General features: G+C 58.8%; 2 protein-coding genes across 6 annotated transcripts; one reads left to right on the top strand and one right to left on the bottom strand.

The window, feature by feature from the left end:
• Positions 1-10: 10 nt before the first annotated feature.
• Positions 11-14,307, top strand: ABI3 (ABI family member 3). Of its 3 annotated transcripts, none has more exons than XM_058284022.2 (9): positions 11-430; positions 3,467-3,634; positions 4,650-4,826; positions 6,146-6,231; positions 6,375-6,470; positions 6,664-6,812; positions 7,241-7,372; positions 7,515-7,560; positions 7,737-8,219. In XM_058284022.2, exons 1-9 carry the CDS (start codon positions 314-316, stop codon positions 8,167-8,169), a joined length of 1,404 nt encoding a protein of 467 aa, XP_058140005.1. In that variant the 5' UTR covers positions 11-313; the 3' UTR covers positions 8,170-8,219. The 3 variants fall into 3 exon arrangements, with proteins under 3 accessions (XP_058140005.1, XP_058140007.1, XP_058140008.1); XM_058284024.2 differs by having other exon boundaries at positions 14-430; positions 6,667-6,812; XM_058284025.2 differs by lacking the exon at positions 7,515-7,560 and having other exon boundaries at positions 16-430; positions 7,737-14,307.
• PHOSPHO1 (phosphoethanolamine/phosphocholine phosphatase 1) lies at positions 9,333-15,022 on the bottom strand. 3 transcript variants are annotated; one of them, XM_012524036.4, is made up of 4 exons: positions 14,296-15,022; positions 12,036-12,141; positions 11,060-11,178; positions 9,333-10,308 (listed from the first exon to the last, which is right to left on the bottom strand). In XM_012524036.4, the coding sequence occupies exons 1-4, from the start codon at positions 14,430-14,432 to the stop codon at positions 9,429-9,431; spliced, it is 1,242 nt and encodes a 413-aa protein (XP_012379490.2). In that variant the 5' UTR covers positions 14,433-15,022; the 3' UTR covers positions 9,333-9,428. The 3 variants fall into 3 exon arrangements, with proteins under 3 accessions (XP_012379490.2, XP_012379498.2, XP_012379497.2); XM_012524044.4 differs by lacking the exon at positions 11,060-11,178 and having other exon boundaries at positions 9,333-10,187; XM_012524043.4 differs by lacking the exons at positions 11,060-11,178; positions 12,036-12,141.
• Positions 15,023-16,968: the final 1,946 nt, after the last annotated feature.

The raw sequence follows: 16,968 nt of genomic DNA, 5'->3' as shown, positions 1-16,968 counted from the left end.
CTCTCGAGGACTGGGGAGCAGTCACCGCCGTCCTGGCTTCCTCTGCTGGGAGGGATTGGGGGACTGGGCCCCCAAAGGCCCCCCGGCTTCCCCCTTCGCCTGGGCAGGGGACAGAGAGGCACAGGCCCCGGGAGCAGGGACTGACTTCCTCTTGTCCCGGAATGAGCCTCCCTGCCCTTTGCAAGCAGGTTTGGGTCTCTCACGCAGAGGAAACCAAAAGCGGTGAGAGGGAGGGCAGGCAGAGCGACCAATCAAGGGCAGGGTGAGGCTCGGAGCCTGCGGGCTCCCTGGGGAGCCAGCCAGAAGCTGGGCAATGGCGGAGCTGCAGCAGCTGCAGGAGTTCGAGATCCCCACCGGCCGAGAGGCTCTGCGGGGCAACCACAGCGCCCTGCTGCGGGTCGCCGACTACTGCGAGGACAACTATGTACAGGTAGGCGGAGCAGGCACAGGCTCCGGCTCCCCAGCCCGCGAGGGGCAGGGGAGGCCATCGCCAAGGCCGGGCGTTGGGGCCATCGCGACAGGCGCCAGACAGGGCCTGGCAGATGTCGGGGGCCTTGGCTGAGAATTCCGCCCCCTCTAGGTTTCGGGGTCATCCTTGCCCCCACACTTTAACCCTGACCCCAGGCCCGCAAGCCCCCACTGTACCCCTTCTCCATCTCAGAGCCACAGAGATGTCCACCCTTTTATCCTGCTCTCAGGTCTCACTGGCGCTTCATCTCCCTCCTACTCTCCCACTCAAATCCAGAGCACCCACTTGTCCTTGTGCAAATATTGGTGCCAACACTCCATTTCAGGCTGGCTCTAGGTGAGACTTCAGAAGAACTTCCCAGTCATTGCGGTGAACTTGAAATAGACCAGGGGAAGGAGGAGTGAAGCTCTGAACCTAATATCTCGGGAGAGTGGGCAGACGTCAGACTAGGCTGGGCTTACGACAGGAAGGCTGGTGCCGAGGCAGAGGGTTGGAAGGCGTGACTTCTGGAGCAGCCTGCCAGCAAAAGATAAGGATGGCGGTGGCATTTTAGAACAGTCATTTAAATTGCATGGTTGTCCCAGGACTGAGAGTGTAGGATAAATGGCAGCTATTACCATTACTCTTACCAATATTAATATTAATGTCAGAGATTGAAAGTACATTGTGAACCATAAAACTCAGTGCTGGAGAGGGGATGCTGCTCTCACATAGACACCCTGGGCACCTGAAACCCTGACCCAGGCTGGGATCCCGGGACTCCGCTGCCTTCCTGCGGCTCCTCTTAGCCCACACCGCCAGGTGCCTTTCCAGGTTTCCTGAGGGTTTTTCTCCGGGGAGCCAATGCCCAGGAAGGGTTTGGATGAGTTCTCAAAACTGCTCAGAAACCAAGCCTGGTTCCCACGGCCCCTGCTCCCCCCTCCTCCCTCCCCACCCCCTCCTCTCCCCGCCCCTACCAGGTGTCAGGAAACCCTTGGGTTATGGGGGAGGGCCAGCTGGGGTCGACTGCAGACCTTTGCTCTGTGGAGTTAGTTGTCAGGGTCCACCGAGCTCACCTCACCCACAGGGTAATTTGCATGAAGACGGAGCAGTCAGCCTTGAAGGCGGATCCCAGGCCCTTCTCCCTCCAGACCAACAGGGGCCGAGAGCAAAGCCAGGGGGTCACTAGGGACCCAGGCTGTCGCCTCCCAGAACTGGGCCCAAGCAGCCCCTTTCCCTGTTTGGGCTGACTAGTCCACGCGCCAGCCGGGGGGTGGGGGTGCGGGAGAAGGGGCTAGCTGATTAGTCGGGTGGAGACCAAGAAGCCACTGCCCTGCCTGGACCCTCAGTCCCTCACCTGCTCTGGGAAGGTCCTGGACCCGAACAAGACCTGCCAGCCTTTCTGGTTCTAGCATCCTAGGTTGATTGCTTTGCCTTCTCTAGGCTCTCGGTTACTTATGCTGATGAGATGTAAATTGACACATAAATGAGCATCTCTTCCCTGAGGTTGGAACAGAACAGTGAGGAGGAATGCCAGAGGGAGAACACTGCAGGGGCTACCCTGAAGCTCTGGGCCTGCCCTTTGGCGCCAACCTGGCTCAGGCGGTGTGGGAGGCACCCAGGTCCCTCTCAGGACCCTTCTCTAACGGGTTCCGGGTCTACTCTGTGCTGACAGGTCCTGGGGTGACCAGTGTGCAGCAGTCAATCCACTGGCCTTGCCTGGAGCCGCCCCTCTGTCCTGAGGAGAAGGTGCAGGCCAGAGGGCAGCAGCTCTGGCCAGGCTAGGAGGAAGCTGCCCGGGGAACCCAAAGACTGAGTTTTGCCCCAGCCCCCACGGTCTGATCTGGGATGAAAAAACCTCTTCTGTCTTTGGTCATCCCCTACTCACCCCTCTGCCACTCACTGGCAGTGTGACTCTGGCACCCAGCAAGGAGGTGCCTAGCAAGGGTTTGGATTTGCATCCAAATGCTAATGAATTCATGCATATGTATTAAGTATCTTCTGTGTGCTGGGCACTATTCCAGGTCTTTAGGGTACAGAATAAAACAAACAAGCTCCCTGCCTTCCTGGCACTTACATTTTAGTGGGTAGGAAATAGATAAGAAGTAAACAGATAAATGATTTCTGACAGTGCTAAGTGCCATAAATAAAAGAGATCAAGGCAAATACGATGGAGAGTAAATATAGGGGTGGGTTGGGGAAAATTTTAGGGTGATGAGAAGGATTCTAAAAGAAGTACAGCAAGTGCAAAGGCTCTGAGGTAGGCATGAACATAGCTTGCTCAGGAATAGAAACCCAGTGGTCAGTGAGTGTGACTGCAGGGGAGTAAGTGGGAGGGGAGTGGGAGGGCGTGAGGGTGGAGAGGAAGGCAGGAGGTTCTGAGGCCATACATAGGCCATGGCTAGAAATGTGGATTTTATTCTGTGTATTGGGAAGCTATTGAAGGGAGTGAATGGATGAAGTCCCTCCCTTCTGGCCCTCAGTTTCCTTATCTGTAAAATGGACCAGATCACTGGTTTCCAAACACTAATCTGGAGACTGGCATCAAACAGCAAGCACAGGAGTCATGCAAGGAGCTTTAAGGGGGCTCCTAGCTAGAAGGTCTGGGCTGCCTGGAAACAACGTGGGTTGGTTTTTTAAGAATGTTCTCTCCGGCCAGTATTGTCTTCTTCTTCCCATTCTATTAGTCATCCTTTGTCTCCCAAAAGGACAGCTCATTACCAGAGGTCCCTAGGAAGGTGGCAGGAGCATCTCAACTCTATCCCCAGTTGGACCATTTGAGGGGGGCTCTCTTCCCCTCCTTTTGCACCCACTTCCCAGGGCTGCAGACTCTTTCCAAATGTCCTGAGTCCCTCTTGCTACATCATTTTTATGGAAACCACTTCAAACATCTAAGGGCTGCTGCTTCTTCCTCCCAGTTCAGCTCCCACTTTCCCTGTACCCTCTCCCACCTGACTCTGCTCTGCCAAAGACACAGTGGGAGCTGCTGGCCTCAGACCAAGGCTGTGTGTGTTTCAGGCCACAGACAAGCGGAAGGCACTGGAGGAGACCATGGCCTTTGCAACCCAGGCACTGGCCAGTGTGGCCTACCAGGTGGGCAACCTGGCCGGGCACACTCTGCGCATGCTGGACCTGCAGGCAGCCACACTGCGGCAGGTGGAAGCCCGCGTGAGCACACTGGACCAGGTACGGGGCACAGGAAGGCTTTTTGCATCCACACCTAGCTCTTCAGCCCCACTGCACTTGGACATTCTCTCCCCTCCTCCTTCCCTCTGTCCAAAAGCCTGACTCTGCCATCGAAGGTTGGTGCGGCCCAAGCTTTCTGAGCTTCCTTACTTTGTGGTTGTGTCACAGTGGTGGGTCTTGCTGCCCCATCTGACGAGGAACTCCCTGAAGGCAGAGCCCTTTCTTCTCTAAATTCTACTCTGCAACTTAGAAAACAGACTTGACCATTCATGGAGGCTGCACATCCAGGAAAGGCAACTGGACCCTGTTTCCATCTAAAAACAGGCAGTGACTTAATAAATGTCCTCGATCCAGGGTGCTCACTTGGCAAGGTCACCTTCAGCCTGGAAACACTGCCACCACCGTATAGTGCCTCTGCCCTTCTGGCACACACACCCTCCTCCTTCCTTCCTGGATCCTTGGCCCCACAAACACATGCATGTATTCCCTTCTAGATACCCTGCCTCTGGCCTGGGCATCACTCACAAGCTCAGTGCCTGGGGCGTGTCTCTTCCTCTTGCCCCAGCACACTGGAGTTCACGGCCTCTCAGTGTTCTAGGTTTCTCCCAGAGCATTCCCAGAGGAAGTTAATTCATTTATCCCCAAGGGGGAGAGCTGATCCACCTTCACCGCCACCTCCCACTTTGTCCCCTCTCGGCTCCCAGCCAGCCTAGTTCTTCAGCCTCTCCCCAGGATCCTCAGGGACTTTGTGTTTTCCCTTTTCCTCCTGTTCATCCTGCTCAGCTAATAATAACCTTCATTCTCTCCCACCAGGAAGTAGCTCCAAAGTGGCCCCATCCTCCCCCTGCAACTCTTCCCAATTGCTGTGTGGCCTTGGGTACAAAAGTCTCTCTCTCTCTGGACCTCACTGCCTCCCATTGTCTCTATCCCCACCCCAATGTCTCTATGTCCCTCCTCCCTTAGGGGGAAGGGGGCTGGATGGATGCCTCACTGTCACCCCAACCCTGCCATGCAGATGGTGAACATGCACATGGAGAAGGTAGCCCGCCAGGAGATTGGTACCTTGGCTACGGTCCAGCGGCTGCCCCCCGGCCAGAAGGTCATTGCCCCTGAGAGCCTACCCCCCCTCACACCCTACTACAGGAGACCCCTCAACTTTGGCTGCCTGGATGACATTGGCCATGGGATCAAGGTAGAGAGAGGGGCCCCCTTTTTTCCCACACCCTGCCTCATGGCTGCTTTCTTTCCAGCCTCCGTTCTCTTCCACAAGGATGTTCTCATCCCAACCTGCAACCCCCTTATTTCCCTATTCCCTGACGCCATTACTGCAAGCTGCCCTCTTCCTCCCCAAATCCCGTGATCTTCCCATGATCCCTCCCTCCATAGCTTGCCTTTACCCTGTACTCAGATGATGTGCTGAGTGTGACCTCTTGAGCCCTGCCCCCATGGGTGCTGGATGAGTGTAAGGGGAAGAGGGGGCAGGGAGGATGTCAGGGTGTGCATGAGAACAGCTCCCAGCCACATGAGAACAGTAACTTCCTCTGTCTGGGGGTTTGAGGTCACTGCACCGAGCAATCACCCCAGAGCTGCTGTTGGGTGGGAAGGGGCAGGACTGTAGCCACTCAAAAGGGACACGGGAGGGGGGAGCGTGACTGGCATTTTCTTCTGTCCATCTCCTTTCAAGGTAGGAGAGGGCTCTCCCCCATCCCATTCTCCACCTTTGCACATTCCAGACTAGATTTGGAAGCTCTCCTGTATCTAAATGACCCCTTGCTATCTGTAACACACTACGTGCCCCAAAGGGGACACAGCATCCTTCCCTCAGTCACCATGTCTCTCCACCAGTAAGTTCTATTGTCCAACTGCAATTCTTTACGCGTCAGCTCAAATCCCTTTTGTCTTGTCCCTGGTGACGTATAGACAACAGAGAACACCATTCCCCACGTACTCACACTCAAAGGAAGGGAAATCCCATCAGTAACAGGTGCACGTGGATCCGCGCCCTCTCATTTGGACACTCTAAGTGTCCTGAGTCCTGCACCTCTCTGCCCTGAACTCCCCAGAGCAGGCCTGAGAGAATGACAGGTGGGCCACTTCTCAGTGTGATGTACCCCCTCCCCACTCCCCCTCGCTGGTGTTAAGGTCTGATTAAAGGCAGGGACCACGAGACCAGACCTCCAGCCCCTTGGCTCTGAGATGGTTCGGGAAGGGGGGGAGGCTGGGCCTGCTGCGCCCGCTGTGGCCAGGCAGGGGAAGTGGCGCCAGACGTGTCGGCGCTCTGGGGTTTCATTCAGGAGCCAGGGCCGACTTTGAGGCGCCGGGCCCAGGCAAAGAGCAGGAGGGGAAGGCGGGCCGGGGGCGAGAGAGGGCCTGGGAAGTGGAAGTGAGAACTTGCTGTGTAGGCTCTCCCTCCCAGTTCTCGTCTGCCCCCTTCCCCATTTCCTCTCTGGGGTGAGGGTGGGGATTGGGGGGTCCGGAGTAGATGTCAGCCCGCGCCCTGCTCCCTCGCAGGACCTCAGCACGCAGCTGTCGCGGACCGGGACTCTATCTCGCAAGAGCATCAAGGCGCCTGCCACGCCCGCCTCCAACACGCTGGGGTGAGGCCTCTCCCCGCTGGGATCCCGAAACTCTCTGCTCCCTCACCCTCGCCCCAACGCCGCACTTCCTCCTCCGCCAGCTGCCCCCTCCTCCCCCACCCCACCGCGGCTCGCCAGGCGCCTTCCTCCCCCTGCCCCTGCAGGAGACCGCCCCGGATCCCCGAGCCCGTGCAGCTCCCGGTGGCGCCCGACGGCAAACTCTCCGCAGCCTCGTCCGCCTCCTCCCTGGCCTCGGCGGGGTGAGCCCCACCGGCCTAAGTGGGTGGGTGGGGGGTGATGTTCGTGGGGGACCCTGCCTGTTGTCCCGCCGACTGTTGAGGTTAAGACCGCTGGGAATCGCAGGGCAGAGCAGGGCGGGGTCAAGGGGCGGGGGGATGCCGGGCGGAGCAGGCGCCCCCAGCCCCAGCGAGGCCCGCTTTCTCTGGTCTTCAGCAGCGCGGAGGGTCTCGGCGGGGTCTCCACCCCCAAAGGGCCGTCGGTGCCCCCACCCCCACCTCTCCCAGGCTCCTTGGCCCCGCTCCCACCACCGGCAGCTGAAGCCTTCCTGCCGCCCCCTCCGCTGGAGGAGCTGTCCCCACCAGGTAAGTACCTCCGCCCTCTTTTCTCCACCGCGGCGTCGCTTTCTCACCTCCTAATACTCCCCTCCACTCCACTCCTCTGGGATCTAACTCGAGCCCCCGGGTCCAAGGTGGGGGATAAGGGCAGAGAAAGGAAGTGGAGGAAGTGAACTAATCAGCGCTTGCTCGATACCAGACCCTGTGTGAGACGCGTATCCATTTTCTCATTCACACGCGACTACCCCACCCTGTTCAGTCTTTCAGTGTTTGCTGAGCACCTCCCATGTGCCTAAAAGCCTCGTGAGAAGCCCCGGATGGGCGAGGGCTGGAGTAAGCGTGTATAAAAATGGGCAGCTCCTGGGGCCCTGCTCTTAGGCAGTGAAGATTCCTGGAGCCAGCCGCAAGTGTTCCCTGCGCTAAACTTGCTTTTCTGCTTTCTCTACCACTCCCAGAGCTACCCCCGCCCCTCGACCTGCCCCTGCCTCCACTCCTGGACGTAGATGAATTGGGGCTGCCGCCTCCGCCACCCCCTGGCTTTGACCTAGATGAGCCCAGCTGGGTCCCTCCTGCGTACTTGGAAAAAGGTACTTGACACGGGGACTAAAGGGAACTGACCCCACTCTACTATCTCAGAGGCATCCCCACCCCCACAGAGTAATGAGCTATTATCCTCTTACCTCCCACCGCCCCTCCATTTTCTGATGAATTTAACAAAATTTCACCTAGGAGCCACGTCAGGACCAAACTGGGAGGAGGGAGAGCAGCTGGCTTGGTATTGGATACTGAACGAGTTGGGGAGGGGTCCCATGAGCTTGGTAAAGGCCCCTCCCACCCCTCCCTTCTACCTTCACCCCTAGATGTTCCCTAGAAACTAGCATTTGGGCCCCTGCACCTTCATGAGGTGGTGGGGGTCGGGGAGTGCATCTCACAGCACCTTCTGTTCTGCAGTTGTGACACTGTACCCGTATACGCGCCAGAAGGACAACGAACTCTCCTTCTCCGAGGGCACCGTCATCTGCATCACCCGCCGCTATTCAGATGGCTGGTGCGAGGGGGTCAGCTCGGAAGGGACCGGCTTCTTCCCCGGGAACTACGTGCAGCCCAGCTGCTGACAGCCGCGCCCTCCCAGCCTGGGAGCAGGCTCTCTTCTGGAGCAAGCCTCGGGCGCTCCCGCCAGAGCAGCTCCGCCACCACAGCTGGACTAGGCCTGCCCACTGCTTGCGGGGAGGAAAGGGGTCCTGGGGAGAAAGTGGAGGTACCCAGAGGCCTCCTGCTGATAGGAAGAACTGGTGGCCTTGCCTGCATTAGATCTCTACTCAATGCAGGGCAGGGTCTCCAGGGCCAAGTGACAACTTTGAATAAAACTCTAATGACCTCCTGATGGTTGCCCTGCAGGGCTAGGGGGTCTGGGAGAGGAGGACTCTCAAGGCACCCCCCTCAGCCTCCGGCTAATTATTGAAGCCGCCTCAGCCTGGCCCTAGCAGGGGTCCCCCGCCCCCACCTCCTCCTGGCTTATACGTGCCCCCCACCCCCACCCCAGATACCCCACTGCAGCGACCCACAGCACCCTGTCCTGCTGCCGCGCGGCTTGGTGTGTGCGGTGTGAGTTCCGTCCTGGGCCCCGCCAAGAGTGGGAACCATCTCCCTCCTCTAAGTGGGCCTCTCTGAGAGGAGACACCAGCTCCCCCTCACCCCTTAGACTGCGGCGCGCCAGAGATGTCAGTCACCTCTTGCCCCTTCACCTCCTTTATAGCTCGAACACCACAGAGAGGAGGAGCCTGGGGCTCGCTGGCTCTGCTGGAAAAACATCATGGCTTTCTGTTCCGTAGGAGAGGAGAGGGCGCCCACGGCCCAGCCCGCGGGGGCGATTTGGGGAAAGTCCTGGTCTCTTGCTGCATAGACGAGGCTGGGTGAGACACCGTCGCGCGCTGCGAGGTGGCGGCTGGCCGGCCCCTAGGAGGCGGTGCGCTACCTAGTTCCACCACCCCGAGGCGACTGTGCCCTCGGGCTTTCCCCCCTGGAGGGTGCCCGTAGGCCGGGCAAGGAGAGGGAGGCAAGGGAAGGGTGTAGCCCGTACAGAAATAGTGAGGGTCGCGGTGGATGAAGCAAGATCAAAACGGCCTGAGGCGTGCGCGGAGAGCGTTCTCGCGCGCGCGCGGGGAGCAGGGCGGGGCCATGGGGTGGCTGGGGACCCTGAGAATTTCGGGACCCTGGGTCGCCTAGACGGAAGACATGGGAGGGGAGGTCTGGAGGCCGAAGGCAGCAGTGATAGCAGTGGGAGATGTTGCTTCTCTGCTTTGCCAGCGAATCCCTTTTTCCCAGAACGGAGGAGGTTTTTGGAAACGCTGCTGCTTTGCAAAGTCTTCACACCATCCTGGGTTGGGCGACTCCAGAATTTACCTGCTGGCGGCCGCTCGCGGGGAGGCGGCCCAGCTGTTCACTGCATAGCTAGGGTCGGCCCCGAAGCCCCTCCCACAGTCCCCCAAAGGACGAGCCCGGAATCCCAGAAAGCGGTGCGGAGGCACATACCAACGGCAAAGGGAAAAGGGAGTAATAAAACTAGGTTTGTCTTTCCCGATCCCCACACCCGCTCCCTTTTCAGCCCGTTCGCCCCGGGGCGTCCCCTGCAGGCTGCCGCCCTCAGCCGGTCTTCAACACCTGTTGCAGATGCAGGCGCACGTCCGCCGCGGTCTCCCAGGGCACCGCGCTGGCGCGGAAGGAGCTAGGCTCGGCCTTCTGCGCCTCCTGAATCAGACGGTGCATGGGATAGCCGCGGCGCGGGAAGGCCACGTCGCCGGCCGCCAGCAGCCCCGTGGGGCAGAAGTCGTTGGCGCCGTCTCCCACGTAGAAGAGGCGCTCGAAGTGCACGCCTTCGCGGGCCCGCTCGCGCAGGTAGTCGCTGAGCACTTTGTGCTTGCACATGTTGGCGGGGCAGCGTGCGCAGCTGTGCGAGTGGAAGGGCCGCAGCGCCAGCAGCCCCCGCGCGTCCGGGCCCGACGGATTGCTGAAGATGCGACGGAACAGGCCGTGGTGGCCCGCAGCGCGCAGCGCGCTCTCCACGCCGAAGGTGTTGGCATCCGAGATGAGAATGACTTCGAAGCAGGTGCCCTGCTTGGCTAGAAACTGCAGCAGATCGCCCATGCCTGGCGACAGGGGGATGGCCTCGTAGACGGCGCGCAGGTCCCGCGGCCGCACGCCCTGCTCGCCCAGGTACTTGAAGACGCGCTGCATGTACTCGTTGTAGAAGCCCTCGCGGTAGGTGGCACGCAGGCTCTCCGGCAGCCGCTGGCCCGGCGCAGCGCGCACGATCGAGTCGTCGCTGTTTTCGTCCACGATGGTCTCATCGAAGTCGAAGGTCAGGAGGAAGCGCGGGGCGTCCTGCGCGGCCATCCCTCCGTCCTGGGAGTAGAGGGGGTAGGAGCAGGAAGAAGAGAGGGCAAGCGAGAAGCGGCGCGGCGGGGACCGGCCAGGAAGAGGCTGGTTAGCGGACCACCGCCAGAGGTGCTGGCACATCCAAGACCTGAGGAGGACCCAAGGCCGGTTAAACTGGGGGCAGTGCCTGGCGCTTCACCGCCCCCCCGCGCCCCCAGCCTTCCCTGCCCACCCCCTTGGCACCGCTCAGTCAACTGCCCTGGGTTTATGATCAGGGGACCATCCTACACCTGGACCCAGGCTTTCCCTGAGACTTGCTCCTGCTCAGGGGCCACTGGGGACTCCCAAGTGTCACCTCAAAAGAAGAGAGGAGCGGCTTCCGAGGGACCACACCTCTGGAGGCGGCCAGGGGCCTCCTGTTGTGGGTGTGGATGAAGTGAGGGTGGAGGGTATACTATCCACTCCCTCCCTCCCTACTGCAGGTAGAGCCAGAGGAAACCGCCCATCACCCAGCAGGAGCAGCTTCTTAGCCCCTTGCTGGGCCCTGAGGAGTGGGAGCTTGTGGGATTAGGGTGGGCAGTAAGGAGCCAGGCTCCAGGGAAGATTGCCGTAGCATCATCCAGGGCACTGTGGACAAATGAGTGCCAGGTCCTCAGGCCTGGAGATGGGAGCTAAGAGCCAGGCCTAGAGAATTGGGTGTCTGGCCTCTGCACAGGTAGACCCCTGGATTTTAGCCCTTGGAATGACCAGGTAGGGGGACTGACAACAGAAGACCCAGGAAGGCTTTCTGGGAGCTGCTTCCAGCAAGGTGGCACTGGGTTAGGGTCCAGGAATGGGGCACAGCTTCTCTGGGGGGATTTTTAGGGCCCTGTGCTGACAGCTTGTCACTCATCACTTGCCAGTTCCCCAGGAGGGACGTATCAGCAGGTGGGGTTTCTGCCAGGGTCCAAAGCAAGCAGGCAGGAGAAGCAGCAGGGCTTGGGGAGGTAGGAATCCCCCGCACTAGTCCACGGCATACCTGGGAGACAGGGGAGGGAGAGGATAGAGAGCAGCAGTGGCTGAAAAGGCAGGGGAGAAGGGAGCAGGTAGTGGAGAGATGGGCGAGAGGGGAGGACACAGTGGTGGGGAAGAAGAGGGCTAGGTGGGGGCCATGCCGGGGGCAGAGGGCAAGGAGCTGGACAGGAAGGGGGGATGGTTAGGGAGCTCCAGGAAACAGAGACTCTGGGTCAGAGCCATGCTGACGAGGGATGTGGGAGAGGATGGGGGACAACAAAGGCAAGTGTGAGGGCACAAAGAAAAGGTGAGCAATTGGAGACAGCAGGAGCCCTTAGCAGCCTGTCCCTGCCACTTTTGGCTGCCGGCAGCTGTATGTGATATGGAGCAGAGGGAGCAGATCAAGTACAGCTTCAGAATATCCACCACACTGCCTCTCCCCCTCTCCCAGCTTCCCACCCCAATTAATTGAGACAGAACCATTCTCCTTTCCGTTTTCTCCCTAACCCTCTCTCTAACGTTCCTGGGATGTTTATGGGCTGGCACACCTTGTGAAACAGAAGTCCAGGCTCCTAATTCCAGTGCTGGAATTTGAACCTGGCTTTCTGCCTCCTTAACACAACTGTCCCTCCGGTCTCATCCTTAAGTAAACCTCTGGTCTCACCGATGGCCAGGTGGCAGCCTCAGTGGCCCACTATCCCTGGAGTTGAGAAGATAGAGCATCAGGAGCCCATGCCTGGCATGGAAGCTTCCAGGGATTAGTGGAGCCCCAATAGAGGTGAGGGCCAGTCTAAAAGGGACTGGATAGGGTGCCTCCCACCCCATGGTGGAAAAGTGGGGCCAAGGCCACATCCTAAAGGACCCTTGGAGGGACCCACTTACCCTAGACAGGCATCGGAAGCCAGCAAATGGAAAACACCCACTCATTGTCAGAACAGGGCACCACCTGTCGCGACTCTTGTTGGCCTCCTGCTGTCGTCCCAAGCTCCTGACAACACACAAGGTGCATTTGAGGGCACTCAGCCAGCTGACTTGCTTCTAGTACTAACGCTCACCCGGCCCTATCCCTCTGCTGAGCCCCAGGAGCCGTTCCCAGGGTCTTGGAAAAAACAACCCCTCGGGTAGGTACAGCACTTACAGACAGCATAGCACCTTGCTGGGCATCCTCTTAATCTCCTATTCCCCTGAAGATGTTACAGATATTATTGAGGCTCTGAGAGGTTAGCCAATTTGCTCAGAGGTTTCCTACTTAACCTTTGAGATCTCAAAACCAGCTTCCAGGGCCTGAGACCAGTGCTTTTGTGTCTAGTATGATTGCTGCTTACATGGCACAGTACAGTTTACAAATCACCTTCACTCATATTCTCTCACTGCTCATCACTGACCCATGAATTTGGCAAATGAGAAAGGCTCAGAGAGGTTAAGTAATTTGTCCAAGGCCGTGCTGTTTACATAGAGCAGAACGGTGTTTGGGAGCACCTTGACCACAACCTTGCCTCCAATCTGCCTTCAAAAGGGAAGGGGCAGGGAGCGGATGTGGCTCAAGCAGTTGAGCGCCCATCTCCCACATGGGAGGCCCCGGTTCCCGCTGCCTCCTGAAAAAATAAAAAAAACAAACAACAAGCAAAACAGATGGAAAAAAACAACGCAGGGAAGCCGATGTGGCTCAGCGGCTGAGCGCTGGCTTCTCACATACGAGGTCCTGGGTTCAATCCCTGGCCCCTGATACCTAAAAAAAAATTTTTAATTAAAAAAAAGGGAAGAGGCAGATGACTGGGGCTTACTGAACCACAGCTGGTAGGCCAGGACCCCTGGGTCCCCAAGGTGATCTGGAGCTGGCCCCCCTGTGGCTTTTGGGGACCCAGCAGTCAGACAGGAGAGTCAGGTTTAAAATCTCTGATGGGACTTTGCTGTGTGTCTTTGGGAATGGCGTTTGGCTACTTGAGGCCTTAACCACTGTAGCTAGAGGACACCACCTGCAGTTACCAGTGCTTCCCTTCTTCCCCGCCCTTCCGCCCTCATCCCCAGGGTTAACTTAGAGACCTGCGGGCAGCTGGGACAGAACGCGAAAGATATTGAGAGCCTGGAGACTAGACCCCGAAAGGAATAAAGGTCTGACTGGCTGCTGCCCTCTGGTGGCGACAACGGGTGACACAGCAAACCCCTTTGACTTTGTCAAGGTGACACTCTTCCCAGACCACACTAGTGCCCAGGGCAGCAGTGACAAGCTGTGGACCCCAGGACAGCAACTGGGACATCCCAAGATCTGGAAACAGGTTGGGGGAGGGGCTCTACCACCTTCCATCTTGCGGTACCCTATCCCCCAGCCCCCTGACCACAAATGCATCTTTGGGTAGGGATGGGATGTGTATCTGTTTTTTCCCCAAGATTGAACGCAGGACCTCGTATGGGGGAAGCCAGCGCTCAACCACTGAGCCACATCGGCTCCCCTCAGTTGGGTTTTTCGTTTGTTTACTGTTTTGTTTTGTTTTGTTTTTAGAGGCACTGGGGACAAAACCTGGTACCTCCCATTTGGGAAGCAGGCACTCAACTGCTTGAGCCACATCCTCCTCCTCCAAGGACTTTTGATCTAGGAATTGGGAGAAAAGGCCAAAGCTGAATGAGGCTGTGGGTAAAGAGGAAGGGAGGGGGTAAGAGAGGAGAGACAGGTCAAGAAGAAGATGGGAGAGAAGGGGAGGGAGCATAGGGAAAGGGGATGGCATGTGTTGGGAAAGTGGGAGGACTGTTTCCAGGCCTTCCAGGATCCTGGTTGATAATCATCTGGCCGGGCCAGATGAATCAGAGGAGAAAGGTCAAGAGATGCCGCTCCCACTAAAGATGCAAATTGGACAGTCACGTGTAGAATGTGGGGAGAAGTGAGGGACAGATAAAAAGATACAAAGTGACTTCCAGCAGCCACCAAGACCACCTTTCATTCCATAGAAAAGGTCTCATTACTTTGTCCTTGTTTCTTTCGTCCGTCTCCAAGGCAGAAATCGAAGCATCCTGGGTCTCTTCCCCAGGAAATGGAGCTGACATACTGTGACACACCAACCGCTGCCCTCGTCAGCGCAACCCCGGGCATTCCCTCCCAGTCCCCAGTTGGCATGCGGCTCCCTTGATGTTCCAAAAGTTTACTCACCTTTGGCAGCTTTGTCCTGAGTGATTGAATCCTTTTGTGGTCACCAAAGAGTCCCTCTGAGAAAAGGGGGAAGGGGGCAGGAGTTCTGAGCTGCCCTGGCAGGCTGGAGCAGGGAGAGAAGGCGTTTCTAATTCCATCTGAAAGCAGTGCCTGCCTTCCTGATCCCCTGCCCCATCACAGACTCCTCCCTCCTTCCTCCTGCCTTTTACACAAGTACTCTTAAATTAAATTTTGGCATGGGGGGAGGGGAGGGTCTTCTGGGGATGAGGGAGAGAAACAGGTACCTCTTTGGCATAGGCCCTATGTTTGAAATCTCTCTCTCTTTTTGGGTGGATGGAGCCCACAGGACCATTGTGGGACATTTTCCACAGGAAATGTGCAGGATGGGAATGGGGGGAGAGCACCCCAGAAATACCACAGTAACAAGTCCAACTCTTCTCTCATGTCAGCCACTCGAAATAAGGTCCAAGGACTAATCTGGAATCCCTCCCTACCCCAGACAGCACCCCCAGCTTCACCATGGTCTTTTCCTTGCTCAGCGATCCCCAGGAACAGATTGGAAAGGCAGCAGCACAGAGAGGTCAAGCTAAATTGTGGGAGGTCGCAGGCATCAGAATCAGGATTAGAACTCTGAGCTCTCCGGTGCCTCTTGGGAAAACTGCAGCCAGAGCTCCCTATTGCCCTAGAGACCCTCTTGGGCTATGCTCCCTGCCGGGACTAGCTGCTGGTGATGACCTGGAGTCCTGGTGCCAGCGAGGAAGCTGCGACTGGGAGTCACCTCTGGGCTCTGCCAGCCTGGGCGGGACAAGCTGAGAGAAGAGCCTCCATGGGCAGGGGCAGGAGGTGGCAGCTGCGGTTGGGGTGGGGGGAGAGATATTTTTAGAGGTGGCTGGAAGGCAGGCACTCTGGCACACCCCCAGCTGGCAGGTACTTCGCTCCAGTGCAGGGGGTGGGGTGCGCGGCTAGGGGAGAAGAGGGGGTTCTGGGTGGCAGGGAGCAAGGGGGCACCGATTCCTTAGAGTCACGATGGAGATTTCGCTTTGCCGGAGTCGGAGACGAGAGACACCCGGGCACCACGCTCCTTGGGGTAGGAGAGAAGGGATTCACTCGTCCGCCCCGGGGGTTCCCCCACTAACACGCGCGTGGAGGAGCGTCCCAAACTCCACACAGCCCCCACCCCACGCTGGGACCCCAGCCTTCCCCCTACCTCTCGGAGTTCAGGACTCACGTGGGCAGCGGCGGCGGCAGCAGTCTGTCCCGGCTGAGTTGGGAGCGTTAGGAGTGGGGGGTGGGGGCGAGGGGCTCGCTGAGGTATTCAGGCGCAGGATGGAGCAAGGGGAGCTTACGGGGACTGGAGGGGACGCGGCGTCTCAGCCACCCCCGGGTTTCTGGGCACCGTCTTGGAGTCCCTCCAATCCCAAGGGGCCGTGGACGGTGTGCGTCTGGACCATCCTCTCCACCTGCCCCCCATCCCCTGGGCCGCCGCTGCGTCCCCTTTAAATGCCGGGGAGCCGGAGCCCGAGCCGCGGCCGGCGCTGCGGCTGCCGCAGCACCCGGGCGCACCGCAGTCCCGGCGCGTCACAAGCGGCCGTCCAATCCCAGCGGCGCCGGCGCACATCAAAGGGGCGGGCCTCCCGCGGGCCCCGCCTCCGGGCTGTCCGGCGGCCGCGGGGGCGCCCCGGGTGCCGCGCGAAGTGCCGCGGGGCGCCGCGGGCGGGGACGGAGCGAGTCCCTTCGGGGGCGCGAGAGGGGCGGGGCGTGGACGTAGCCCCCCGCCCGCCCGCCTGCAAGGGCCCGGGCTGTGCGCTTTCTCCCCCGCCGCCTCCAGGGCTCCGATTTGCAGACCTGCACCCCACTTCTTGGCTCCTAAACCCCGTGGCAGGGCCCGCTGACCAGCCCGGGAAAAGCAGGTCCTCCCCCACGCGCGGGTAACGAGGTGCCGGTGGAGCCCTGCGTAGGGCCCTCGGGACACTCCCCCCAGGTTACAGGTTACAGGAGAGGGCTGGGAAAGGGACCCTTCCACTCCCCCACCCCACAAACCACGGCGGGGGGGGGGGTGGCAAACAGTTTGCCCCCTTTGCAAATGTTGGTGTAAATTTTAAAGACCCACTTTCGCCTCTGCTTCTTAAAAGTCCCTTCCTAGCCCCCTGCCCTTCCTCTCAGCCTATGGATGAGCGGAACAAGAGAAGATCCTCTGTGTTTAGCGGGAAGAGGATGACACATGTTTACTCAGAATATACTATGAACCAGGCTGAATGTTCACATCTCTCAAGAGAAATTTGAAGTTATTTGCCCAAGAGTTGAAATACCCAGGCACCCTTGACTCTATCATGTCACAAAGGGGTGTGTGGAGGGGGTGAAGGGTGGAGGATGCATTTCCCCCAGACCTGGGTTTCACTTCGTTCCTCCCTAAATCCTATCCCCGGCCCCCAGCCCCACCCGCACCACAGGGGCCCGGCGGAGGCAAAGGCCCTGAGTGAGGACCTGAAAGCTGGTGGCTGGAAACCAGAGGGCGGGACTGGGAAGAGGACACTGGCAATGGGACCCGGGCTTGAAGTCGGCAAGTAATCACCTAATCTCTTTGCTGGGGCTGGGGGGTACATTCATAAGACAAACCTATGCCATGATGTGGGGACCCAGCCACCCCCCCCCCAAGTCTACATTTGTCACCGC

Source organism: Dasypus novemcinctus, chromosome 21 (assembly GCF_030445035.2).
Source record: "Dasypus novemcinctus isolate mDasNov1 chromosome 21, mDasNov1.1.hap2, whole genome shotgun sequence".
In the NCBI taxonomy this organism is placed as follows: Eukaryota; Metazoa; Chordata; class Mammalia; order Cingulata; family Dasypodidae; genus Dasypus; species Dasypus novemcinctus.
The sequence above is the reverse complement of the archived record's forward strand: the minus strand, read 5'-3'. Positions and strand labels throughout refer to the sequence as shown.

Excerpts from the sequence above, each read along its gene's own strand:
- ABI3 (XM_058284022.2), top strand. The coding sequence starts at position 314 with ATGGCGGAGCTGCAGCAGCTGCAGGAGTTCGAGATCCCCACCGGCCGA. Across the intron at positions 431-3,466 it reads GCGAGGACAACTATGTACAG|GCCACAGACAAGCGGAAGGC; the intron begins GTAGGCGGAGCA and ends TGTGTGTTTCAG. Across the intron at positions 7,373-7,514 it reads TCCTGCGTACTTGGAAAAAG|GAGCCACGTCAGGACCAAAC; the intron begins GTACTTGACACG and ends AATTTCACCTAG.
- PHOSPHO1 (XM_012524036.4), bottom strand. The coding sequence starts at position 14,432 with ATGGAATTAGAAACGCCTTCTCTCCCTGCTCCAGCCTGCCAGGGCAGC. Across the intron at positions 11,179-12,035 it reads GCTTCCGATGCCTGTCTAGG|GTATGCCGTGGACTAGTGCG; the intron begins GTAAGTGGGTCC and ends CCTGTCTCCCAG. Across the intron at positions 10,309-11,059 it reads ACGTCCCTCCTGGGGAACTG|GTCTTGGATGTGCCAGCACC; the intron begins GCAAGTGATGAG and ends GGTCCTCCTCAG.